The 26,999-nt window shown below is 39.0% G+C and overlaps 1 protein-coding gene across 5 annotated transcripts; it reads right to left on the bottom strand.

The window, feature by feature from the left end:
• Window positions 1–2,790: 2,790 nt before the first annotated feature.
• Window positions 2,791–26,989, bottom strand: CPSF2 (cleavage and polyadenylation specific factor 2). 5 transcript variants are annotated; one of them, XM_014445537.2, is made up of 16 exons: window positions 26,841–26,989; window positions 23,350–23,411; window positions 21,489–21,674; window positions 20,255–20,414; window positions 20,071–20,176; window positions 18,687–18,816; window positions 17,736–17,851; window positions 16,417–16,604; window positions 15,223–15,513; window positions 11,530–11,630; window positions 10,988–11,188; window positions 8,512–8,664; window positions 6,899–7,124; window positions 5,541–5,840; window positions 4,298–4,432; window positions 2,791–3,925 (listed from the first exon to the last, which is right to left on the bottom strand). In XM_014445537.2, exons 3-16 carry the CDS (start codon window positions 21,635–21,637, stop codon window positions 3,833–3,835), a joined length of 2,349 nt encoding a protein of 782 aa, XP_014301023.1. In that variant the 5' UTR covers window positions 21,638–21,674; window positions 23,350–23,411; window positions 26,841–26,989; the 3' UTR covers window positions 2,791–3,832. The 5 variants fall into 5 exon arrangements, with proteins under 5 accessions (XP_014301023.1, XP_023600194.1, XP_023600193.1 ...); XM_023744426.1 differs by lacking the exon at window positions 26,841–26,989 and adding an exon at window positions 25,954–25,972; XM_023744425.1 differs by lacking the exon at window positions 26,841–26,989 and adding an exon at window positions 25,600–25,775.
• Window positions 26,990–26,999: the final 10 nt, after the last annotated feature.

Raw genomic sequence — 26,999 nt, 5'->3', positions numbered from 1 at the left:
ACTGTTTTTCAGCAAAGGTGGCAAGAAAATTTGATGAAGAAATAGTCTTTTCAACAAATGATACTGGGACATGCAAAAGATATCCACATGCAAAAGAATAAAATTGGACCCTACTTCACACCCATATAAAAATAAACTTAAATGGATCAAAGATTTAAATATAAGAGCTAAACGTAAAAAACTGTTAGAAAAAAAAAGTCATAAATTTTTGTGACCTTGGATGAAGCAATGATTTCTAAGATATGATACCAACAGCATACGGAACCAAAGGGAAAAAAAGATAAATGAGACTTAAAATCAAAAGCCTTTATGCTTCAAATGACACTATCAAGAAAATAGACAAACACATAGGAGAAAATATTTGCAAATCATATATCCAATAGAGTTAGTATCCATATTGTATAAAAAACTCCTATAATTCAACAACACAAAGATAAAAACCCAATTAAAAAATAGGCAAAGCCCTCCTTGGTTTGGCTGAGTGGCTATAGCATCAGCCTGCAGACTGAAGGGTCCCAGGTTCGATTCCAGTCAAGGGCACATGCCCCGGTTGCATGCTTGATCCCCAGTGGGGGGCATGCAGGAGGCAGCCAATCAATGATTCTCTCTCATCATTGATGTTTCTAGCTCTCTCTCCTGCTCCCTTCCTCTCTGAAATCAATAAAAAAATATTTTTTTTAAAAAAATAGGCAAAGAATCTGAACAGACATTTCTCAAAAAAAAAAAAAAAGATATACAAATGGCCAATAAGTACAGGAAAGATGTGCAACATCATTAGTCATCAGAGAAATGCAAATCAAAACCATAATGAGGTACCCCTTCACGCACACGAAGATTGCTAAAACAAAAAAGATGGTGAACGACAAGTGTCACTGCAGACGTGGGGAAAATGGAATTCTCATACGCTGCTGGTGGGAATGTAAAATGGTGCAGCCACTTTGAAAAACAGTCTGGCAGTTTCTCAAAAAGCTAAATATAGTTACCATATGATCCAGCAATTCTACTCTTAGATACAGGGTTGGGCAATAGGTATACAGTTGTGAGTACGTGAAACAGAGTTCATTCTTGCATTACTATTTCTTAATTATTGTATTATTTTCCATATGAACAACTGTAAGCCTTTGCCCCATCCTGTATATACCCAAGAAAACTTAAAATTTATGTTTATACAAGAAATTTGCGCACAAATGTTCACAGCATTACTCATCACAGCAAAAAACAACCAAAATGTCCATCAATTGATGAAGAATAAACAAAATGTGGTATGTCCACGCAACAGATTATTCAGCCATAAAAAGGATACTGATGCATGCTACCACATCAATCAATCTTGAAAATATGAGGCTAAGTGAAAGAAGTCAGACACCAAAAGCCACATATTTTGTGATTCAATTTTTTTTCTAAAACATCCAGAACAGGCACATTCATAAGAGACAAAATAAATTAATGGTTGCCTGGGGTTGGGGAAAAGGGAGAATGGGAACTGACTGCTAATGGGTATGAAGTTTTTTGGGGGGTGATGAAAATATTCTGGAATTAGATAGTGGTAATGGTTGCACAATGCTGTAAATATACTAAAAAACCAATGAAATATATCCTTTAGAGGAGTGAACTGTATGGTATGTGAATCATATCTCAAATTTTTAATAAAAGGCAAATGGCCCTTAGGAAATTGATTTTCTTGCTTTTGTTTGAGACCAGCTACTGGTTCATAGAAATATTTAAAAGTTTGCAATGATATTTGACATTTATAATCCCACTGTCACAAAACACTACAAAATTTATTTTTAACCTAATTATGTATAGATCTCACCTGATGGTCTACTTGTATTTCTTTTGCTTCTAAACAGTAAAGATCTAAAAATTCCTCTGAGTTCATGATTTATGTCATAGTCCTTTTTAAAATCTGTGTTTTTCTTAAGTAAATGAAGCTAAACAAATGTCTTCATTCTAAAAAGGTTAGTAATATCGTCATCTAGAAACAAAAATACTGCTCCTGCAATGACATCAGTTGATCTTCAAGCAGTACTTTAAATTTTCATTCCTGTTCATGGGACAATAAAAAGGTTAGGCAAGCCCTGCTGTGGCTCAGTTGGTTGAGTATCTCATGCACCAAGAAGTTGCCAGTTCAATTCCCGGTCAGGGCACGTACCCAGGTTTCAAGTTCAATCCCCAGTCAGGGTGCACACGGGAGGCAACAGATCAATGTTTCTCTCTCACATTGATGTCTCTCTCTTTCTTTCTCCTTCTCCCTGCCTCTCTCTAAAATCAATTAAAAAATTCAAAAAAAAATTTTAAAGATTAGGCAAAAAACAAAATTTCAATATCAGTAATTCAATGTAATACGTATAAGCCAATCATTAGGCCATGAAACAAATGCAGACATTCCCCCCACCTCACCCTACCCCACCCTCCAAAAATAAATCGAATTTTAGGCTTACTCTATTCAGGAATAAGAGTTTAAGTGAATTTTTTTCAAAGCTCTGCAAAGAAAACATACTCTTCATCTTCTGTCACATTGTTGTATGTATCTGGTTTTCAGTATCAGAAGGCAGTAAAAGTATAATCCACAACAAAAGCTCTGTACGCATTTGCAATGGAATGAAATGAATTCTAGTCTGATTTCACTTATATGGAACTATACATAGTTAAATAAGACTGACCCTTCTGAAAATACTGAGTATAAAGAGGAGGGCTTAAATACTTACAAAATAAGCATGAAGACCTGCCACGATGAAGCTACATGCTAAAAAGGCATCGACAGATTACAATAGGGCGACATGATTTTCATTTTTAAGTTCAACGGAAATTGCATATATTCCCTTTTTATTCTTAAACACAGGTGGTGTATACTATTATCGGGGCTGCCAAGATGTGAGGACAGAAAGGATGACCGTCTCCAGTTTCAACATTATGTTTGTCGTATTGTATATAAAATCTAACCACTGCTTAGGCAAACTTGGGAGAAAGCAAGCCTAAAAGATGAAAACGTTTACAGCTTGTAAATCAGTGATACTATTATCGTATCGAAATGTGAGGTTCAAATTTATTTCCTTGAAAACAGAGCACTAAACAGTTTCTAACACAGTCATCTAGCTGGTAGTTAAGCTGTGTCTGACATGTACACAGAACCCTTAAGACTGTAACACATCGAGGAATTCTGTGGAATTATGTGTATTCAGATGATGGTGTTATAATTCAAACTGAACAACAACAAAATCTTGGTAAAACAAGAAATGGAAGAAATAAAAATTGATTTCTGAACCAAATGTGTCCAACCTCATGCTAGTGGATCTGAGAAATACAGGCATGGAGCGGATATGCTGCATGTGATGACAACTGCATATTACAATTCAAGAGAAGAGTTACAGCCCATACGCTACCTTTTTTTTTTTAACTAGGTAGGCCTCCAAAAACTTTTATCAGTTTTTTTCTAATAGCACATCTTTTCTAAATAATTCTCAGTTTGCATTCCAGAAAATGTAAGAAACAGTTTGCAAGAATTCATGCAAATATGTTTCTCTAAGGCCATGAACTGGTTTGCTAAGTTGCATTGTTTTATTCAAGTAAAGAGCCCTTCCAGAGTTAGATTCTGAAAAGGAAAGCAAGTACCTTCACCTCTCAGGCCTGCACACAGGTCTCTCCCATTCAAAGCCAAAAGGTAGAATGCTTATTAGCGCATTGCAAAATATTTACATTGTAAAAAATCTAATGCACGCTTAGTTTTTCTGATAGATTCTTTTTGTATATTACAAAAAAAGCGCAAAAGCTTAGAATAAGAATCCTTTTTTTCTTATAAAGGTCAAACAGATACTTCTTGACATGCTGTCCTTTACACAATGGCATACTGTTCATATAAAAGGTCTCTTATCCTATAAAAATCTTGACAAAGGCAGCCTTCTAATCCGATGCGTCCAGTTTCCGTCTAGAAACCAAGTGAAAAAAAAAAGTTCTTTAGTACATTCTCTACCATTAATATGCAGACATAATAACCAAAATAAGTTAACTTTAGGATTGGTCAGGAAATGGATTGCTCTGATTCACGGAATATGGATATATTATTCAAGTCATGAATTTTACATACATATCAATGTCAGAGAATTCAAATAAAAATTTACAGTAAAATTATCAAGTCTTTGAGAATCACTTTTTAAAGCCTTCAAGGTCATCATTATGAATATAAATGACTGATTTTCAGTTTTGTGAAATTACCAATCAAGAATTATAGAATTCAAAATGACAAAACATCAGAAGCAGCTGTTCAATTCAACCCTTATTAATTAATAAACACGCTTACTCTACGAACTGCTACTTGATTGTTGCAAACAAGGACACCTCCTACAAATTCAGCTTGGATCCCCTCCCGTAAGAGAACTTGTTTGAAGTCAGACAGTCTTGGTTCGTTCATGAAGACTGACTGGTGTCCAGGAACCTTGGATAAGGTGAAAGGGGAAGAACTTCAAATGGAGGACCAGACACATAGCTGTCCTGACGAAAGTAAAACAGCCCATGACCTTTAAGACATTTTCTATTATTCCCTGAAGTCCTTCAACAGATCATTTCAAGACTGTAAATCACATTCCAAGTTGTTATTCTGAATCTCACCTCATTATTTGACATTACAAAGGCCTTCACATTTTCTGAATGCTTCACAATCAATTTTATTAGTCATGCCTCATAATAACAGAGAGACATTTGGTAATGCTATGCTCTTCACTCACCCACTTGCCTAAGGGGGTCAACTAGAGTGCCAGCGGGCAGAGCTGAACCAAAAACCCTTGCTTAGTTCAGAGGAGATTTTCTCCAGATCCCAGTGCCACTTCCCTCCTCCCTCAGAACGAAAGCAGTGGATGCTACGGGCTTTAGAATCGCAAAGACAAGTGGTTCAACCTAATGCTGCTACTTTGAAATTGCTTTGATGAGTGCTAGCTTTAGCACAGAGAAAAAAACAGTTCCAACTCCTCCCCATCTCAAGAGTAGTACTGACAGGGATGGAGGCTGTCTCTATTCTTTATTGCTTAGAAGGGCTAAGCCATCACTTGACGTGCATGTAAGACTCTTATAATACGGTTTTAATGTTGTAAGTTAATTCCCCAAAACCTTTGCTAAGTAGATATCTTTTGAGAACATGTCAATACTAGACTAGAATTATATTTGTACTAAATAAAGATTTCTAACTATATCAAAACCAAGTGATTTGAACTGAATTGACAACAGACAAAACTGGGGTGCAGGAGTATGACATTCTTAGAAAACTATAAATCTCCCAATTAGAGGCAGGTAGACGATTCTCACAATCATCAAACTTAAAAGTCCATACTGAAAAAAAAAATCATGAAACAATTATGTATCTTATAACAACATCTGCTAACGGTTTCCTTTAACTTATTATTCCCTAGCCATACCACACACACACACACACACACACAACGAGTAATCTAAAAAACTCTAAAATCAGCCTAAATATGACATATATTTTAAATGGAAAATTCAAGGATGACAAATAAAGGAAAAGATAGAAGTAGCGCACGCTTTCCTACCTCATTAGGTGGCAAGGGTTCCAAAGTAGGAATGATTTCACTTTCTTCACCTGTTTCTTTCTCATCATCTCCAAACAGACTTTTCATGGCCTTTTGTTGGGCGATAACGCTAGAATCTGAAGGTGGGTCCACTTGCATTTCTGAGTCCTCTCCATCATCCTTCAGTTCTCCTTCTTCTAAAATAACTCCTGTGTCCACTTTGGAAACTCTCATGTCTAAGACACCATCTATCCAAGCCAGTTCAGCGTCTTTTGCCTTACAAAACTGAAGGGAGCTAACAAGTGAGTCTTTTAATCTCACCTACACATGCAAAGGGGAGGAAGAGAAATAAAACCCATGAATAAATTAACCTATTACTATCATTTTCTAAGTCTGGAAATGTGCATTAAAATTTCAAAATCGTTCACTTCATCTGATCTTCACCATGACTGGTAATGACCTAATGACCTGTAAGGTCACTTGGCCCCTGTCTACTTTCCAAAATAAAGCTTCTTAACCCAGACTGCACACTGGGGTCACACAGCACATTTTTTTTCCATTTATCAGTGCCAGGGCCCCACTTGCAATGATTCGAATATAACTAGTGAAACTAAGAGCATCGAGACCCCTGTTCCCCCAAAGATTCCCCAGGTGTACAGGAGGCTGAAAACCACTGGTAAGTGTCATTCCCCAATACCTGATGGCACTAGAGCAGCACGGAGTTGCTTACAGTTTCCTAAATAAGCCATGAGGTTTCACAACTCCCTATTCTTAGAATGTTGCTTCCTCCTGTTTTGGCCAGAATGACAGTTTTGCCTGGTAAATTCTAATCCATTTTTTCCAAACAAATATAGATATCACTTCTGCCTTAATGGACACCATCTCCCACTAACAAATAAGAACTAATCAATTTCTCCTCTATTCCTATTTTCTGTGCCTGTCTCCTTTTTTTTTTCTATTAGTAGAACCCTGACATCTGTGAATTTTTATAAAACTTTTGAATTCTTGAACACTCACCATTCCCCTCAGCTGTATATTTTTGCAAATGTAGTTCCCTCTCTTTCCTACTCTATATACATCCCTGAGAATCCATCCATCAGGATTTGGTTTAGTAATCACTTCCTCTGGGAAATCTTTTGTAGCCTCTAAATATGGGTTAGTCTCCCTCTTTAGACTCTCGTAACATCCTCTACTTTCTCTATCAAAGGTAAAACCGTGTGATAAATACTATCTCCTTGCTATAAGCCCCACAGACTAAGATCTGCCAGGGCAGGGGACCATGTGTGTGTCACTCACTGCTATATTCCTAATGGAGCTGTCTGTCCTAACCTGCAGCAGGAAGTGCTTCCTGTGTGTGGCTCTAGCGCCGGCACGCTCACCTGGTAGATGTGGGTCTCGCTGGTGGCGTCCACGGTCTCGTGCAGCTTCGGCATGTACACTTTAATGTCTTTCCCCCCGAACGCACGGCAGCACTCGGCCAGATCCTGACTGGCCTCTGGAGGCCCGTGGACAATGATCAACTGTCGGGGTTTCATCTGATTAATGATCTTTTTAATGGAATCCCCATCAGAGCGTCCTTCATAGTCTATGTAAGTAACCCTGGCTCTGTAATTAGACATAATTATTCAATTTTACTTTTCTGATAATTCAAAAACTAGAATTTAATGACTTATTATCTGGAAAGAAACATATACAGTATATAAAATGAGGCTTTAAAGAACACACGTGTGTTATATTATTATTAATGTGTATTTGAGGGAGGTATTATGGATTTTTTAATAGGTGTTATTAGAAAAAAATGGCTCACTATATAACGAAAAATAAAACTGGGTCTTGACCTAATGCCATATAAAACAGCAGCTGAGTTGAAGTCATAAAAAAAAAAGTAAAGCTTTAGATTAAGGAATAAAATATAAGAATTATTTTTGTGACCAAGGATAGGGAAAGACTTTTAAAATATGAAACCCCAAATACCTAATGAGAAATATTCTATTATTTCCTTACATCAACATTAAAGATGTTTTTAAACGAAGTAGACCATGGGCGACTCTTATAAACAAATACTAGAATGAGAGGTGGTACTTATTGGCATTGTCTAAAACCAGCCAGCAATAATATCCAGAATATACACCCAACTCCTGCAAATCAATTAACAAAAAGGCAGCAACCTCTAGAGAAAAACGCACAAAAGATATAAACATGGACTTTACATAAGAGAAAACAAAAACCGTAACAAGCATCTGAAGAGATAATCGAACTCAATAATAATCACAGTAAGACAAATGGAAATAGCACTGACATATTACTTTATACCCATGAGACGGGAAACATGAAAGAATTGGATAAGCCTCATGTGCCGGTGAAACAGGGAAGAGGGAGCTCCTGCTCTGCTAGTGAAATGTAAACGGGTCCAGCCATTCTGGAGAGACCTTTACGAAACTGCTGATATGCAGCACTGAGAACTTAGCTTTACCCAAGAATAATACTATATGATATCACAGGACAGATATAAACCAATTTGCTCTCTACTGAGTTTTTTAAATTCCAAAATGATGATTTACTGGTGTTAACTGTACCAAGCAGAGAAGGAAACAAAGTTTTCTGAAGATCACGATAGCAGTTTTAAGATATTAGGACACTGGAAATGTCTAAGCCGAGTATATTAAACAAGCACTTGGGAAAATTAAACCTATGAATTTATGCCTTCACCTGCTACTAGACATACTAGAAATGCCAAAAAGAATGTTTCTTTATATAAATGTACAATTTAATGTTTAACCCCTCCTCTCCACCAATTCAATTACTCTGGCATTCAGATATAATTAATGAAGAGAAAATACGTCCATACTTCACAAGTCTTTACATGAAAAATTAAATTTTGAAAGTGCAAACTTACTAGAGGATATTCAGAAGTTTCACTTTGGAAACAACGTAAATTATATAATTCAAGTGTTTGAAATTTTTATTTACAAAATGCAATGAAAGCACTTACTTGATTTCAATAGATTCTGTCATAGAAATACACTTGGTAGGAACATCAGATAAATCCTGATCCATGGGTTCATCTCCATTTGTCAAGCCAGATTCTAATTTGCTTTTTTCTTCTTCAGTGGCTTGAAGTTCTGGCACCAAGAAATCCTCTGGTCTAGATAATAAGTCTCTAATTAGAAGTAGTAACAAACAAGCTAATATTATGTTACTATAACTGACTAGTAGATGGCAGAATTTTTAGACTCCTCACATATCTCAAGACTTAAATATACAGTTGATCCAAAGCCAATGCAACTTCATAACATCAATTATCAGATGACTGCATATATTATGTTCTTCATGGCCATTAAGGAGTGCGCTTTAAAACACAGCCTGTGAGCCAGTGAGAGCCCCCAGACAGGCCATCAGATCTTAGCGGTTAGTGTAAGTACTATTACAGCCTGGCTCTGCATTTGTCTCCAGTTTCTGTGGTTTCCCTGGCCACCTCCCAATTCTTATAAATCTCATACATCCTTGATTTCTTTAAGACCCCCAGTCCTCCCACCCCTGCTCACAGAAAGCAGGTAGCTCTCCATTTGCACATTAACGAGAAGACTGACATGCGAAATCATCAGCTCCTGCAAAAGCCCTTGTCTTTATTACAACGAACTGTTAACACATCTATCTTCGCATTTTTACCTCCAGGATCAGAGAGTTGAATGTTAAAATTCAAAAACAAACTTTTAAAACTGTTTTCTCTAACTCCTGTGATTACTGTCTAGGCCCCACCCCCAAACCCACTCACACTCCTTGGAATCCCCACCAGTTACCCAGCACCTAGACTGCTGCAGCTTCTTTCCCCTGAAGCCCAGTCGCCCATTGTCATCCACATGACAGCAGCAGCAGCAGCAGCCACCTGAAGTGCATTTACTATATGAGTCAGACTCGATGCTAAGTGCCTTAACAACAACAACCTTGTTTAATTCTTACCCCATTTTTCAGACAAGGAACTGAAGCTAAAAAGCACCATCCATATGCTAAACAGATTGGCCATTAATTAACTGGGATGGTAAGCAAACTCACCAATGCTGTTTAGATTATTTTTCTTCTCTACTATTTTAGACGTCCAAGTAGACAGTGGAATTTTCCTAATTAAACCCAAGAGTGAGTTTAAAACCTAAGTCCACAATAGGCTCAAGACAGTATTATGAAAGTACAAAGAGAGTACAAGAGAGGAACCGTGTTGAGGTAGCAAGGAAGAACCAGGGAAGGTTTCCAATAGTTTGTGGGGCCAGATTTAGCAGCCCAGACACCTGGGATGGGAAGGTGGCACAAAGCAGAAGAAACAACATGTGCAAAGGGGTAACATGAAGAAGCTGAGAAGGAAGCTGAGAAGGCTGGAGAACACGGACGTAGCAGAAGGATGTAGAAACATCACAGAACAGGAGGGAGAAACTAGGTCGTGAAAGACATCGTGCACTGTGCTAAGGCACTGACATTTACCTGGAAGCAATGGCACCCTAAGGGGTCTTTATACAGGATAGTGTTTTCAGATTTGAGATTAGAACATGTGATTTCAGTTCTTTTTCTAATTGTGGGTATAGACTTTGTAGATTTCCCATGGTTCCACTCATGCTATCTCATGTTTTTCTTAAGTAAAACATGCGTGTAACACTATCTGAGACATAACCCATTTCCCAAACTTAACATAATCCCACCCATCGAAAGTTCTTCCTATCCTATGTCTCTTTCCAATGCATGCCCTTTATCTCTCTTTTTAAGTGGGAAATAGAAGTCTTCATTCTAAGCCAGGGGTCCTCAAACTTTTTAAACAGGGGGCCAGTTCACTGTCCCTCAGACCGTTGGAGGGCCGGACTATAGTTTAAAAAAAAACTATGAACCAATTCCTATGCACACTGCACATATCTTATTTTGAAGTAAAAAAACAAATGTTTTTGGCGGCCCGCATGTGGCCCGCGGGCCGTAGTTTGAGGACCTCTGTTCTAAGTAATAAAACTACCAGCTCTCCGCCCTAGCTGGTTTGGCTCAGTGGATAGAGCATCAGCCTGAGGAATGAAGGGTCCTGGGTTCAATTCCAGTCAAGGGCACATGCCCAGGTTGGGGCTCGATCCCAAGTAGGGGGCATGCAGGAGGCAGTCAATCAATAATTCTTTCTGATCATTGATGTTTCTAGTTCTCTCTCCCTTCCCTTCCTCTATGAAATCAATAAAAATATATTTAAAAAAATAATAAAAGTGATACCTGAGTATAAAAAAACAAACAAAAACTACCAGCTCTCCTTTAATTTCAATTCTCTAGATGTTCCTCCACCTTCCCACTTTTACATTTCACACTGTAAGTCTACATTTTTCAAGCTGAGGTTCTCAGAAAGCAACAAGGTACACAAAGACCAGAAAGACCAAATTCACTGGACTCAAGTGATAACACACTTGATACCTCTAATCTGTAAGAAAGAAAAGCTTGTTTTGCTCACATACTTGATAATTTCTCCATATTCATCCCATTTAATTCTCTCTTCTGGGGCAGGAAACATGGGATAAGACTTTTTAGCCTGTTTGAAGAAACTCCCTTTCCGACTGCCTTCACCTTTCATCATCAGGTCGTGCTTAGTCTTATGAGCCGAAGGCTGGTCAATGTCTTCCTCAACATCACTCTCATCGCTGGAATCTATATCGGCCCTAGGAGGATTTTAGACTAGATAAAGGTCATAGAGTCCCCTAAAGATTTTGAATTAATGCGCATATAATTATTACTGAATACTGAATATTAACTGGATGGTAATATAATCATCAATATTATTGGGTTGACATTTTGTGAAACATAGCATTAACTGCCAGTTAATAAATACATATTAATATTAGCAACGAAAGAATTTGATATTCCAGAACCATTTGAAAGATGTAACGAAAGTAATGAGGTTGAAACAAAAGTTAAATATTTTCAATTAAACTTTTTTATCTTAGAAATGTTTTTCTCAAATTACATATGTAAAATTATAATATGTCTGAAAATAACTCACTCTTTGGACTGCTCAAGTTTTTTAGCAGCTTCTTTCTTTAGCTTCTCTCTTTCCAAGTATTCTTCAAGTTCCTTCCCTTCAAGCTTTACCCGTTTCCTCAACTAAAGAGAAATAGCAGACAAAAGGAAATATCATTATGAGATTAAGGTAAGTGAGGTGTGAGATATATTGCATCTCTAAATTGATTCATCATTTTTAAACTGAATTTTTCTTTGAAATTATTCAAGTGTCCATTATGGGCACTTACAGATCCTATTTAGATTAGTACAAAAATTGAGCTTTCCCATTTCTAGGATGGGCTTAATTTAAATCAAACTGGTTTCAAATCACTAATAAGGAAAAGAAAATACAGCTAAGTATTTTTACAATTTAGTGTAGGCAAGGCCTACATATGACATAAACCCTAAAAGCCGTAAGGAAAATATGAATAAATATCCTATATAATAAAAGCCTAATATGCTAAATGTCCAGTCAACTGGCCGTTCAACCAATCAAAGCGTAATATGCTAATGATATGCTAAGGCCGCTCAACCACTCGCTATGACATGCACTGACCACCAGGGGGCAGACAGTCAACCAGTTGCTATGACATGCACTGACCACCAGGGGGCAGACGCTCCAACCGGTAGGTTAGCTTGCTGCTAGGGGCATCCGTGGGCAAACTACGGCCCGCTGGCCGGATCCGGCCCGTTTGAAATGAATAAAACTAAAAAAAAAAAGACCGTACCCTTTTATGTAATGATGTTTACTTTGAATTTATATTAGTTCACACAAACACTCCATCCATGCTTTTGTTCCGGCCCTCCGGTCCAGTTTAAGAACCCATTGTGGCCCTCGAGTCAAAAAGTTTGCCCACCCCTGTGCTAGGGTCTGGCCCATCAGGAATGAGCGAGATGGGCCAGACACGCCCTGGAGTCCTCCTGCAGTCCCTCCCCGGCTGGCCAACCTCCCGCGTCTCTCCCCAGCCCCAATTGTGCACCTGTGGGGTCCCTCGGCCTGGTCTGTACCCTCTCGCAATCTGGGACCCCTTGGGGGATGTCGGAGAGCTGGTTTTGGCTCAATCCCACAGGCCAGGCCAAGGGACCCCACTGGTGCACGAATTTGTTCATCGGGCCTCTAGTGGCAGTATAAAAAATAAAATCTATTTAACATTTTAAATTTCATAGTTAAAGGAAACTGAAAAATCTATTTGCAGCACTATATGACTAGCAGAAGCTACTGTTTTCCTAAGAAAAAGATGATCAACAAATCAGAAAAGATCAAATATATAGGCAATTTCTAAAATAAGAAAAACAAATAACAGCCATGAAGACACGTAGACTATATCTGGAGGTCAAGCCAATAGGAAGGACTTCTTGCTAGAATGATTATGGCTGTTAAAAGAAAGGTAAGGAAGTTAAAATAAGTTTTAATAATCTGTGCATTAGAAGTCAGGATAGTTTTTAGCTTAGGAAGAAAGAGGTAGGGAAGACCAGAAAGGGGGCATCCGAGGTACTGGTAATATTCTATTTCTTGGTCTAGATACAGGCTAGCCAAGTGTGTTCAATTTGTGAAAATTCATCACACTGTATGCGTACACTATGCACACTCTTCAATATATATTATACTTCAATGAACATTTTTTTTTAATTTCTGGATTTTTGGCTTGCGTAAACATATGGAAAATGCTGTTATTCCCTGAGATGAGAAAACTCAAAGAAAAGGAAGTTTGGGAGAAGAGGAGACATAGTCAAAATTGTTTTGGATGTACCAAGTAGAGGAAGAAATAATAGATATTGGACAGAAAAGGGTAACTACACAAGAAATATCCCTAACAAGGTAAGCGGGAATGAATCCTGAGCATAAGTACTACTTATGAAAAAAATTAAAAACCTAACACTTCAAGTTTCAGCTTTGAATCATTTTCTATTTTTTTCAAACTTAAACCACGTTTAATATTCTTTTAAGAATTCCTCAAATGGCATATCTGCCTTAATTGAATTTCTAGTTATTAATATTTTCTAATACAGCATTTCATATCTGATGAAACTGTTTCAAATATTTGAGCTCTTTAAACTTTGTATTTCTAAGCTATTAAATAACTCAAAAGACAGTATTTTAAATTGGTGTGCTTGCTTTGAATCCTTCCTCAATAATTCTGTATTTACAGTGAATGCATATCAGATTTTACTTACTATTACTATGGTTTTCTTAAGTAGAGTTAATAAGATACTCTTCCTACTCAGCTTTAAAACTAGACATCCCTTAAAATGGCCGTATGAAGACAAAATGAAAAGCAGTCTTTTAAAACTCTGCCCAGCACTGGCAGTCATTAACCCATTCAATATCAATTGCTATAAATTTCAGGTTAATGATACTAGTTTTGGAAAATTGATATATTATGGTCTTTTGGCATAACGGTCATTTGACTGTCTTGCTCCTATAACAGGAAACAAGGCAGCAGCAATGCAGATGCAGAAACAGGTGAGGCTATTTAGTGGTGAGAAGATAAGGGAATTCCCGTCTGACTCCCACTTCTGTTAACAACTCCCACAACATCATGTGCTATGGGTGAGGACTGAGATGGAGCTGTAGGCGTTTTGAGAAGAAAGAAGGTAGGACGTTGTCTTATGGGAGAGTGCAGAAAAGTGCCCCAAAATGCTGAGTGCTAGTGTTGGGTGCCCTTCTGAGATGTGAGGTCATGAATGGGCAGGAAAACCTGTCCCCACAGCAGAGCGTTTAAATCCTTGGATACAGGCACACACTAAGCAAATGGTTTAACTAGCCAAGGCTTTGCCAGGTGAGCACAGTGGCAGAAAGGATAAGAGAGTTAAAGGTGTTCACAGAGTAATGATGGACCACTGACTCAAAGCTGGAGGGAGGACGGATAGCAAAAGTGGTGAAGTTCATGAACCTAAAGTCCCCATGGGACCAAAGAACTGTTGGCATGGCAGTAAGAGAGTCATCTGTAACATCAGGGTGGGATGCCTGAGGTAGTGGAGATGTGGAAGTTGTTCATCCATAACAAGGTTAAGGGCATGACCCTGGGAATACACAGCATGAAGGTGGGAAAGATACTGAGGTGGAATAGAGGAAAAGATCACTAAGGAATAAGAGGTCAAGAAACAAGAGAGCCAAGGAACTGGGCAGAAAGGAATGCTAAAGTCATCACGAATGAAGTCCTGAGTACGAGTGGACAGGAAGGCTATGAACCAGGGTCCGAAGTCACAGATGAGTGACAGAATGACCAAGAGATCAGTAAATGCCAGGAACAAGGAGGGGTGAGTATATTGTCAAGTCTGACTTAAGAACTGCAGAGGGAAGAGAAATGGCTTCAAAGCTGCAATACATAACAAGAACACCTACCCCACCCAAAGTACGTGGAACGTGAAAGGAGGAGAAAGAAGGAAAAAGAGCGTCTGCTTGAGAGGGCTACAGGAGAAAGTATCAAGAAAGCGCCGGATTCCAACTAAGGAAAGGACGCAGAGCAACTTTTCAAAGGGGAAATGAGAACACAGTGTATGTGCATACCGTCTGGGGTGGTTCCAGAGGGGACCATGGAAGGGTTCAAGAATGAGGATTTCCAACTAAGTAGCTCTGAAATTTGGGCTATTAAAGGTTCTCTACTGTTATTCTGATAAAAACCTTGAAAGTTTTGAGTTTTATAATGTATTCAAAACAGTGTTAAGATAAAATTCATATGCAAGCACTTACCTCTATTTCTGTAACTTTTTCAGCAGGATTATCAATTAAGAAACGTGCTAAAGTCCCAGGAGTAGTTCTGTAAGTTAGAATGATGGAGTTTTTAGGGTCCTCACACCACTGAATAAAGAGATCCCTTGAAAATCCACATTCCAGGTCAGGCTGGCTGGCAAGTACCACTTTAGGACTGGGTACTCGAGCCAAGTCAGAAAGACCATGACACAAAGAGAGATGGCGGAACTGGAACGGATTATTTCTTTTGTCTTCAAAACATCTCATCAATTTGTCACTCATCCATTCTACCTAATATGGGGGAAAGATGACAATGATAAGAAAATGCTATATTATAAATTCAATGTATCCTACCACAGTCAGGAAGTTAAAGTTCTAGCTCAAGTCCTCCCCCGCCCCCCCCACCACCACCACTAGTTGCTTAAATTTGTAACTTTCTGACAAGCAGCTTATTTTCTGCTTCTGCCCCCATTAGATCCCATCACCCATAGTAGTCACCCCCAAAACTCCAATTTTGCATTATGTTTCACTTATAAATTACTTTAAGCCTATTGAGACGGCTACGTATAAGTTCTAAATGAGTATCTTAGCCCAGAGATTGCTATTTCAAGGACAAGTTTATTCAAAAAGAAGAGAAAAATGAATTCTAACATTTATAGCCTAAGACCGTGGTCGGCAAACCACGGCTTGTGAGCCACGTGCAGCTCTTTGGCCCCTTGAGTGTGGCTCTTCCACAAAATACCACGTGCTGGCGCGCACGTACAATGCGATTGAAACTGCGTGGCCCATGTGCAGAAGTCGGTATTTTGTGGAAGAGCCGGTATTTTGTGGAAGAGCCACGCTCAAGGGGCCAAAGAGCCGCATGTGGCTCGCAAGCCACGGTTTGCCGACCACTGGCCTAAGAGGTTGGTTTAATTTTTGTCCCCATTTGCCACACTAAGTGCTAGAGGAGAAGCAACTTGCCCAATCTGTAAAATGGGGGCGGGGGGGGGGGGAACAGAACCTACTTCATAGGGTATATAAGGATTAAATGAAATAATACATGTAAAGCAGAAAGCACAGTAAGTGGTTAATTTTTAGCTATTATTATTGTCATCATCGCAACCTCTTCAACAGAAAAATAAAATCTAAAGGGCAATTAAAACAGTGTTGTCTGTAGCAAACTATATTACAAATGATCATGTAAAGACAAACCTGGGACTTGGAAAACTCCACCACATTGTAGCTGACGTTGTTCAGGAGTGCCAGGGAGTACACACCCAGTCCTGCATCTTTAGTTCGCCAGATCTGGTCGAGGAGCTGCGCAAGTTCCAGAACTCTGCCTGCAGTGTCCACTGCGATCAACACGTTGCCATCCCCGCGAAGTGTCTCCAGGACATTTGCTAGAAAACAAGAGTGTAAAATCCCTATAGAACACAACAGTACTTTGCTACAAAATTAGAGATAACTTTATTTCCATGTTTTTACTATAAAAACTATGATTTATAAATAAGCCATTACCAGGTCAGGTACAAAATAAAATAATTCTGTTTAGGCTATTACAAATACTTTTTATTCTCTGAATACATCTTTCTAAGAGTGAAAAACAATGCCATTGACTCTCAATTTTTTTTCACAGAGACATTAGAAATCACTGGTTTCCAACCCTTAATGTGGACTTTACACTAATACAAACATGTTTTATATATGTGTATGTATGCCTATAGAATAAAATAGATCATATTCTCTCTGCTAACAAAAGCATCTTTATAAACAGATTTAAATAGATTCTCTTGCTCTAGATAAAAGTGTGCTTGAAAATATTTAGCAAAACCAACTCTAGCAAAAACAAGAATTGAAAACATTCTTAGGTAGTGTAACATAGTATACGAGCTATACTTTTTAAGTAGATAGACAAAGGCAGTGGTTTAAAAAATGTTTAAAAGTAGAATCCAAGCCCGGATAGTGTGGCTCAGTGGTTGAGCATTGAGCTATGAACCAGGAGGTCATGGTTTGATTCCCAGTCAGGGCACATGCCCGGGTTGCGGGCTCAATCCCCAGTAGAGGGGTATGCAGAAGGCAGCAGATCGATGATTCTCTCTCATTTTTTTATTTTATTTTGTACCTGGCCTAGTAATGGCTTATTTATAAATCATAGTTTTTATAGTGAAAACATGAAAATAAAGTTATCTTTAATTCTGTAGCAAAGTACTGTTGTGTTCTTATTGATTTATATAAGATCTTTATATTTTGGTATTCCCTAGACATATACCAGTGAGTGCCAGGGAGAGCTAGCCATATGGTGAATGGCAGGGAGAAGCCAATCTTTATACCTATTCCACAAAAATTAAATTCAAACCAATGAAAGCATCTTTTTGTTTTGATATGGTCACATAGGTATTTTTTTTTTTTAAATAACTAGAATTAGACAATCTCTTATGACAAGAAAAATGAAAACCAGAACAGAATAAGCAGCAATTCACTCTACCAAGCATTTCCATGGCTCTTTATAAAGGACCTTATGTAATACATACTCAGAAGTTGCTCATCTCTCTGTTTTCTCCTCGGCTGCACATATGTAGCATTAAACGAATCTGTGATAAGTAGGGAGGGTCTGCTTAGCATTTCCAGGGAACATCCATTTAAGTGGCTGTAACAAATTTGAAGAAGAGGAATATTTTATATTATTTCAAATAAACCTGAAAATCTTACTTGAAAATAAGCAACGTCTTTTATAAGGCCTTTTTCCTCCTCTAACTATAAAAGTATACATACATGCTCACTGATAAGAAAATCTGGTAAATTAAAAAAAAAAAAAGGAAAACCAAGATCTTCCAGAGCACCATCACTCAGACATTTATAATAATAAAAGCGTAATATGCTAATTAGACCAGACGTCCTGCCGGGCGACCTTCCAGATGAAGCCGGGGCTGTGAGGGAAGCCCAGGTCCCGGATGCCAGAGGGAAGTCAGTGCTGGCAGCCGGGGAAGGAAGGCCTACTCTTGCACAAATTTCGTGCATCAGGCCTCTAGTAATTGATATAATATGCTATGAATACAAAATGAAGTATTTAAAATTAAACTCTTGTGTCTCCTTTTAAAGGGAATCTGACTTTAAATATAACTATATTATATGGTAATTACTAACTCTACAAAAAAAAGACAAATTTCCTTTAAATAGCAGGTCAAGAGCATATAAAGTATAGTTTGATATACAAAAATGTATCTCTTTTGCAGCATCTCCAGGGAGAAATCTGTTTTACAGAGTGGAAACTAACATGTAAATTTCAAATATATTTTTTATCTCTTAGTATCATAGTTTTCCCTTACAATGCAAATAATTAGTAATTTTCAAAATATTCACTAATTGGTGCATTTAAATATCTTTAGATTTCTGGTTAAAAAAATAACTGTTTCTAATTTTCCCTCCAAAGTATAAAATAATACCAACTGTATTTCTATTAGCTTTTCTCTTGATATACCTACATCTCCCTCTTGTGGTTGAAGTCAACTGCATAAACAATTTCTTCTTCTCCATCTTTGACTATTTTCCATATGGTCCCACCTATCATATGACCAGCCGGCAGAGGTGTGATAGACAAGCCATGTCCTTTTCCTAGGTCAACGAGATCATGACAACACTCAGATTTCTTTTACATCCCTACAGAGAGGTTATTTATTTGTAAGCTATGTTTTAGCAGGTAATATAGACAATGATACAAAATTCAAAAGTAAAAAGGCATACAGTGAAATGCAGGTCTCACTCTCCTGTCCCCTGGCTACTCCATTCCCTCATGGAAGCAAATGCTCTTATCACTTTATTACGATTCTTACAGACATATTTGTGCTTATGAATAAAAGGCTAGAGATTGGACTTAAAGTTACTATTACTAGTAAGTTACTTAGTATGAACTAATAAAATTTATTACTTATATTGTACACACAATTATAAAGTATTTACATTTTTGCTAACTTCTAAACTGACCATTCCAACCTCATTAAAGAATTTATCCTACAGAAAAATTCAGTAATGCACATCTATTGAGACCACTGTGACTTCCTGGCTAAATCTTCAGGAAGATTGTTGCACCATTTTTTCAATGCCAGGGTTCATATCTGAAAATCTTTAATACAATTATCTCTGTAGATAGTAAATATAAACTTACTATGTAACTTCCTGCCTTAATGAGAATAAACTTTTTAATGCTTGATTCTAGAATGCAGTCATTTTTGTCCTTTATGCTGCCATCGCATTCCATTTCCGTCAGTCACTACAGCCAGCTGTCTGTGCTGCTTATTCTCCTCGACCTGTGAGCTCCCAGGAGGATCTGCCCACGCTACCTCTGTGCATTACACACAGTAGACACTAAATAAGTCGTTCCCAAGTTAAAGGTGTTGTTGCCCTAGCCAGTGGGGCTCAATGGTTAGAGTGTCCACCCCCACACCACGGGGTCACAGGTTCGATTTCTGGTCAATGGCACTTACCTGGGTTGCAGGTTTGATCCCTGGCCCCAGTTGGGGCACGCATGGGAGGCAACAAATCGATGTGTCTTTCCCACATCGATGTTTCTCTCTCTTTCTCTTTCTCCCCCTCCCTCTCTCCTACTATCTCTAAAAAATCAATAGGAAAAAAATCCTTGGGTGAGGATTAACAACAAAAAGGCGAGTTGTTCACATTTTGTTAGTATTTCGTCTGGAATATTTTCCAGTCCAAATGACTCAGGGGAGGTTCAGAGTTCTTATTAAAAAATGCTAATTTTCTATTCCTCAGACCACAGTGCCTACAGCTTTTACTACAAATTCCCCTTGCATTTTTCAGTAAGGTAAATCCCATTAGTCCAATTATTTTATTGATGGAAATATTTTTTACCTTTCAAATTCACAATCTGAGAGAATTTCAACTGCTGTATTTTATCAAAAGCTGCATCCACGTCATCTAACGTGAACAGAGTGAAATCTTCTGTATTATGTCGAGACTAAAAGGATAACACAAATAAAAGGTTAAAAATGATCACTGCAGAACCGTTAAAACTTTTTTTAATTGCTTATATTACCTGGTAAAGATCATACATGAACATCTGTCCCATTTTATAAACAGGAATGGTCGCATAGATGGCGCAGTTCAGACCCAACTTCCCGACCGCGTACGGGAGGGCCCCGAGGTGGAGAGGATCCGGGTGAGACAGCAGCACCGCGTCAATCTGGTGAACGTGCCTGGAAGAGCACCAGCAACATTACCATTTCCCTAGTCATGTTTTAAGGATGAAGGCAGGACACTCAAACTAATTCACCAATTCAGATTCCTCTCAGCATTCTGAACTGAAGACTATGCTGGAGTAAAAGAGCTCAAAGTATGATGCCTACAAATATTAATTCTAACCACCCCTGTGCTGTATAGATAGCAAAATCATGGTGTAAGTCACACTAGGTCTATAGTGTATAGACACATTTAAAAGAGAAAAGAAAGAGAAACGGTAGATACCACATGTAAGCTGATTTCAAATGTCTACCTTACGTACCATTAATTAAAGTTCAAGAACTCAGTTTGGAATTTCAGAAATGAAGGAGGAAATACTTAAACAGCCACATATTGATTATGGACTTTTGGCCCAGCTATTTATCATGGCAACTGATAGCATATTCATTATAGTAAAACTTTACTTAATCAAGGAAGCATATGTTCTCATTGACAAAATAAAAAAATGTTTTGCTACAAGTTCTAAGTTTTGTAAATGTTTAAGTCCTCTTTCCTTCCCTAATTAGTACAATACTGCAAACATTACTGAGTTTTTCTCCAATGGGTTACTATTGTTTTGTATCTCACCGTCACTATTCTGAGCAACAATTCTCAATGTCTAGCATCAAAAGATCAAAAAGTAAGCTCATGCAATCTGATTGTAGAACTTTCACATGGAAGGTTTTTTTCTCTCTTCAAATTCTTATAAACTTACTCTTTTCTAAAATTTGAGTGCAAAATTTTTACTGAGATCCATTAGCCAAGTAACGATTAACTTAAGAGTATGTTGAATTTCAAATAACATAGCCTATTAGTCGATCAAACTTTATAAGTGAAAACTAGAGGTGCACAAAATTCGACCAGACGACTGGGCACTTAGCATATTAGGCTTTTATTATATAGGATAGTCATTCTTTGGCATAAGTAAAATTAAGTCTTTTACTATAAACTAAATTAGAGCAAAAAAAGCAAACACTATTTAACATGAAAATAGTATTACAATGTAGAAAAGTTGATGTACTAGAAGTCTAGAAATATTAAAAGTAACGTACTTCCTCAGGGAATCGATAATATCCATAGAAAAGTGCTCATCCCAGCCACAGTCCAATAAAAATCTAAATTCATCGACTTGAAGAAGATAACAAAGAGCAGATTCTTCTTGAACCCCAGAGAGGGTAGTTAATTTGATAATAGATGTCATTCTTTTTGGTCCAATAATAACAACAGTCCAAACAGTTCTTTCAAAAGAAAAATATATATAATTAAGCATAAAAGTACAGCCTAATATACACACTAGACAAATTAAAATTATATATAATTTCTAAGTGGGCAGAAATTCCATAAACATGAAAAGCAAACATTTTAACACGTTAAGCGCCCAGTCACCGGTGACTGACACTATACTTTCCGTCCGGAAGACAGAACAGGCTGGGCGCTTAACGTGTTAAAGACCCCTTTCCGTCACTGCTAAGTTTAAAAGCACGAACATCTTACACACTATTGTTTACAATGAATACTGCAGTGGCTCCCCAGTTTGATTTAATGAAAAGTAGTGGATTGGGAATCAGACTCAAATTTGAATCTGCTCCTATGTGGTTCTGGGTAAGTTAATTAACCTTTCCTCATAAATATTAATATATACATAAAGATAGAATTTATGTTGGGACACCTACTACACACATTTCAAGAAAATATAACATGAACACATCTATTGAGATTTAGGACCTAAAACTAGAATTGTGGGCTATTAAACAAATGTTATAAAAATATTCACTAGCAAAACAAAGCTCCACAGAAACATTCCAGATTTTAGCTCCTAAAAATAAATTAGCCTTAGCCCTGGCCAGGTAGCTCAGTTGGTCAGAGTGTCTTCCAGATACTCCAAGGTTGCGAGTTTTATCTCCAGTCAGGGCACATACAAGAAACAACCAATGAATGCATAATTAAGTGAAACAACAAATTAATCTCTCTCTCTCTCTCTCTCTCTCTCTCTCTCTCCCTGAAAAACAAAAATCAATTAAAAAAATAAAATAAATTAGCCTTGCCCAGCTGGCGTGTCTCAGTGGTTGAGTGTCGACCTATGAACTAGGTCACCATTCGATTCCCAGTCAGGGCACATGCCTGGGTTGCAGGCTTGATCCCCAGTGTGGGGTGTGCACGAGGGAGCCATTCAATGAGTCTCTCTCATTATTGATGTTTCTATCTCTCTCTCCCTCTCCCTTCCTCTCTGAAATCAATAAAAATATATTAAAAAACAAAAATCACTGAGAGTAAAAGTGTGTTGAGACCAACGCTAAGGTCACTCATACCCTCATATTCCCAATTACTAAGTACAGGTGTGAAAGTTGGGTAGTGAAGAAGCTAACAGGAAAAAACTGATTCATCTGAACAAGTAGGCTTCAGAACAAGTTAAGCCTGAAACATCACTGGAGGCCAAAAAAATGACAAAACTAAGGCTGTCCTACTTCACATCCACCATGAGAAGGCAGGGCTCTTTGAAAGTGGCAATCTACTGGGAAAAATAGAAAGCAGCAGGAAAAGAGGAAACCAAATATGAGATGGGCTGACCCCAGAGAAGAAGCCACAGGCGTGAGTCTGCAGGAGCTGAGCAGAACACTGTGGACACCACTCATTTATAGAGTCACCAGGAGCTGGAGCCAATGCAACAGCAGGTAACACACGCCCTGCGATTTGTTAACGGCCGAAGAGAAACTCTTCATCTCAAATCTACCTGACCTCCCACTTTACTTCCATCATGAAGTGAAAACACAAAGTACCTTGCAGATAGAATTGAATGAGTTCATGGTAAACGTTTCTGCAGACAGATCCTGATTTCACCACACGAAAAGTATTTTTATTACAACTTCTCGGAATATAATAAAGCTAGATCTTTATTAGACATTCATTACTTACTGATATCTCAGTCCTATATACGATGAAACACCATAAATTCAAAGTAAGAGCTCTTTACAAATCTAAAATATAAAGAAATGAGACGAATGAATGTGGCATAATGACTTACTTTAGTTTTAATTATGATGTTTAATTTCTATGTCTTGCCCTACAATAAACACTGTGAGCAGCAACAAACAGTATAATATATGATCTTTTTTCAAAAAAAAGAAATTTGTCATGCCTGGCCAGTGTGGCTCAATTAGTTGGAGCATCATCAAGTGCACAAGAAGGTTGCAGGTTCTATCCCAGTCGGGGCACGGGACAGGAGGCAACCAATCAATGTGCCTCTCTCACATCAATGTTTCTCTCTCTTTCTCTCTCTCCCTTCCTCCCTCCCTCTAGAAAATCAATTTAAAAAAAAGAAACCTGTCCTAATTTTAGGAAGCTTGAGCTGACATAAAACAAATAGGGATAAGATAATAAAAGACATAATAAAAAACAAAAGTAATAATATACCAAATTGGTTATAATTAGAGGCTGAAATATGAAGTTTAGGAAATAAGATTTTTTAAATTCACAATAGCTTATGTTATTGAAAATCATAAAAAAGGTGGGATCTTAAGTTATTCATTAAGGATTGGTAGGACCTGGGTAGAAAGAGACAAAGAGAAAAGGTATACAAAACAGTAACATGAACAAAGGCACAAAACAAAAAAAAATTACAGGCTACCAGTGAAGAAACGAGCTGGCATCTGAAGAGAAAAGGGCCAGATAGTGAAAGGCCTGGGAAACTTTGGACCTAGTTCTACAGGCAACAGAGAAACATTTTAAGATCCATTGTCAAGTAGGAAGATGACATGACCCAGGTAACTGTATTTTAGGGATATTGGCTGATGTATATGATTGATAAGAAGGTACAGAAAGTTGAGAGATAAAAAGAGGGAGTATTTAGCAGGCTACTTCATCCTTTCAACTTTATTGGTTCTTTTTTGAGGCTAAATTTTTTTAGCCCCAAAAATCTATATATATAAAAGCCTAAGAGACGGTTAAGATCAGTCGACCAAATGACCGGTCGCTATAACGCGCACTGACCACCCAGGGGGCAGATGCTCAATGCAGGAGCTTCCCCCTGGGGGTCAGTGCGCTCCCATAGCCAACCTCCCGTGATCCCTCCCCCTGGCCAACAGGCCCCGATTGGCCCCTATCGCCGGCCAGGTCGAGACCCCAACCATGCACGAACTCGTGCACTGGGCCTCTAGTACTTTCTTAAGTCCAAGACATGAATTCATCATTATCTAAGTAACCAACACTTGTAACTCTAGATGTTTAATTCCTTTTATTACTTCTTTTTGAACAGTCTGTTACCAACTTCTGGTTAGTTTTCCCTTAGAATGCCTTGCACATAAGTCATTCTTTCTATTCCCACTGTCAGTACCTTAACGCAGGGTTTCTGTTTCCTGGCCTCCAGTCTTTCTGCCCTTATCTCAACTTAAACATTCCAGCCAGATTAATCTTCAGAAACACTCCTGCACACATTACCCCCTGCTCAGAAATCTAAGCAGGCTTCCTACTGCTTGAAGGAAAAAACAACACAGAAATCTGAATGCCTTCACTGGCAATGGAGGGTGCCAGCAGTTGCCTTGACATCACTATTCACCATCTCAAGACCCAGCTCAAATTCCACCTCCATACTAATTCCTCTATCATTAGTCTAGACCACCACAGGTTAGCCCAGCAAAAATATAATGCAAGCCACAAATGTAGTTTCAAGTTTTTTCAGAGCCATGCTGAAAAGTTTCACAGGTGGAATTAATTTTAATATACTTTTATTTAATCCAATATATATGTAATATTTCAACATGTAATCATTACTAAATTAATGATATTTTACTTTTTTGTATTAAGTCTTTGAAATCTAGTGTGTGTTTCATATTTACAACACATTTCAATTTGGTCTAATTACAATTTCAAGATGTGGCTCCCGGTTACTGTAATAGCACAGGTCTAGACTCTCAAATCACTGCTTCCGAATGCAGAGCATGTGTTCTGCCACTCCGAAAGTGCAGGTTGGCACCGCTCTATTTTTATGTACATGTCTTAGGCTTGGTTTTAATGGTATCACCAACCACTTAGCCTCCCAGACTAAAAACTCTGGCGTCACCCTCTTACCACCAAATGGGCTGCCACCAGGTGAATCCTATTTGACATTTCAGAAATGTCTGACGTCCTTCAACTCTCCTACCCCAACTGAGGCACTCATTACCTTACCTGAATGACTGCAATTTCCTCTCATCTAGTTTTCCTGTCCAAAGCTGATCCTCCATAACACAGCTGCCATCTTTTAAAAAGAACAAATATACTCATGCCCCTTCCTTGTGCAAAGCATTCCGTGGCTTCCTAACTATTGAGTCAAATCTCAAATCTCTGCATTCCAGTCCTCCATGCAGGAATGACCTTCTCTTGAATCTAAATTCCTTTTGCCCCTGCATGACCCAGCTCAAATATGTACTCCTTAAAAAGCTTTTTTGGTGTCCTCAGGTAGTTATTTTCACCTAGCACAAACTGGGGACAAAAAATACTTGCTGAACGGATACTGAATGCACCAGGAGTAAAGGTGGTCACCTTTGTATCGCCAATACCAAGCGCGGCACTCAAAGCAACATAAATGTGCAGAGGCTAGGAATGAACGCTAGCCACATCATAAACGCCTCTGGACAGTGTTTCATTGCAATTGTCTATCAGTTCCTCTCTCTCTCTCTCTCTCTCTCTCTCAATAATGACCCTGCATGTCGATGACAACCAAGGGGAATTCTGCAAAATGCAAGGGAACAGGAAGGGGTCCTGGTTGGCCCCTGAGCGGAATGCGGAGTCTCTTCCGGGTCACTTCCAGAAGAGCAGTGATTTCCTAACAGGATCAGCGCGGGTGTGAATTTTTAAAAATCAGGAGATGGGCAATTGATAACTCAGGTCCGCCAGGTCACAGGAGCTCAGCCTCGCCAGGGGTATGGCTAGTGTGACCTCCTGTTGGCTTAGGAGCCTGTAAAATAGATGGAAGGCGGCCGGGGAGCGGGAGACTCGGAGGGCCGAGCCCCCCTTCACCAAAAAGGATGCCTGCTTTATTCCCAGTGCTTAGCAGCCTCCTGCTCTCTCACCCCGAGACGGCGGGGAAACGCCAAGGGGGAGGCGGAGAACACGGCAGCCACGAGGCTCGGGAGCCAAAGCGGCGTCGGATGAACGCCTCCAGCCCCGCGAGCAGCACGGCGCAGGGAAGCAGCCGGAGGGGGGCGGGGGGAGCGAAGGGGGGGAATCGGAAGGATGGCCGCCAAAGACCCTCGGAGATGTCACTTCTTCTTCCCTCGCTGAGCACTTGGGCCAAGATCGAGCCGGAAAGTCGTATCCGAAACCCCCGGAGCCCGTCCCGGCGGAGACTGGGTGGGAGCAGACTCCCCGCCGCCCAGGACGCCCCCTCCCCCATCCCGAGGCTCATTCCTTTCCTCGCCCGCACTTGCCTCGTCCGTCCTCCCCCCAACGCCGTCCACTGCCCTTCCCAACCCCTCGCTGAATCCAGGTTCGAGAGCGAGGAAAGCTGACGCCCGCTCAGCAGCAGCCGTAACGGCCGGGCCGCAGAAGCTCCGCCATGGCGGCCGCCATCTTGAAATTGGAGTCGG

The sequence above is a fragment of the Myotis lucifugus genome, unplaced genomic scaffold, assembly GCF_000147115.1.
Source record: "Myotis lucifugus unplaced genomic scaffold, Myoluc2.0 scaffold_463, whole genome shotgun sequence".
NCBI classification, from domain to species: Eukaryota; Metazoa; Chordata; class Mammalia; order Chiroptera; family Vespertilionidae; genus Myotis; species Myotis lucifugus.
Note: the sequence above shows the minus strand (reverse complement) of the source record. Positions and strands in the feature narration are given on the sequence as shown.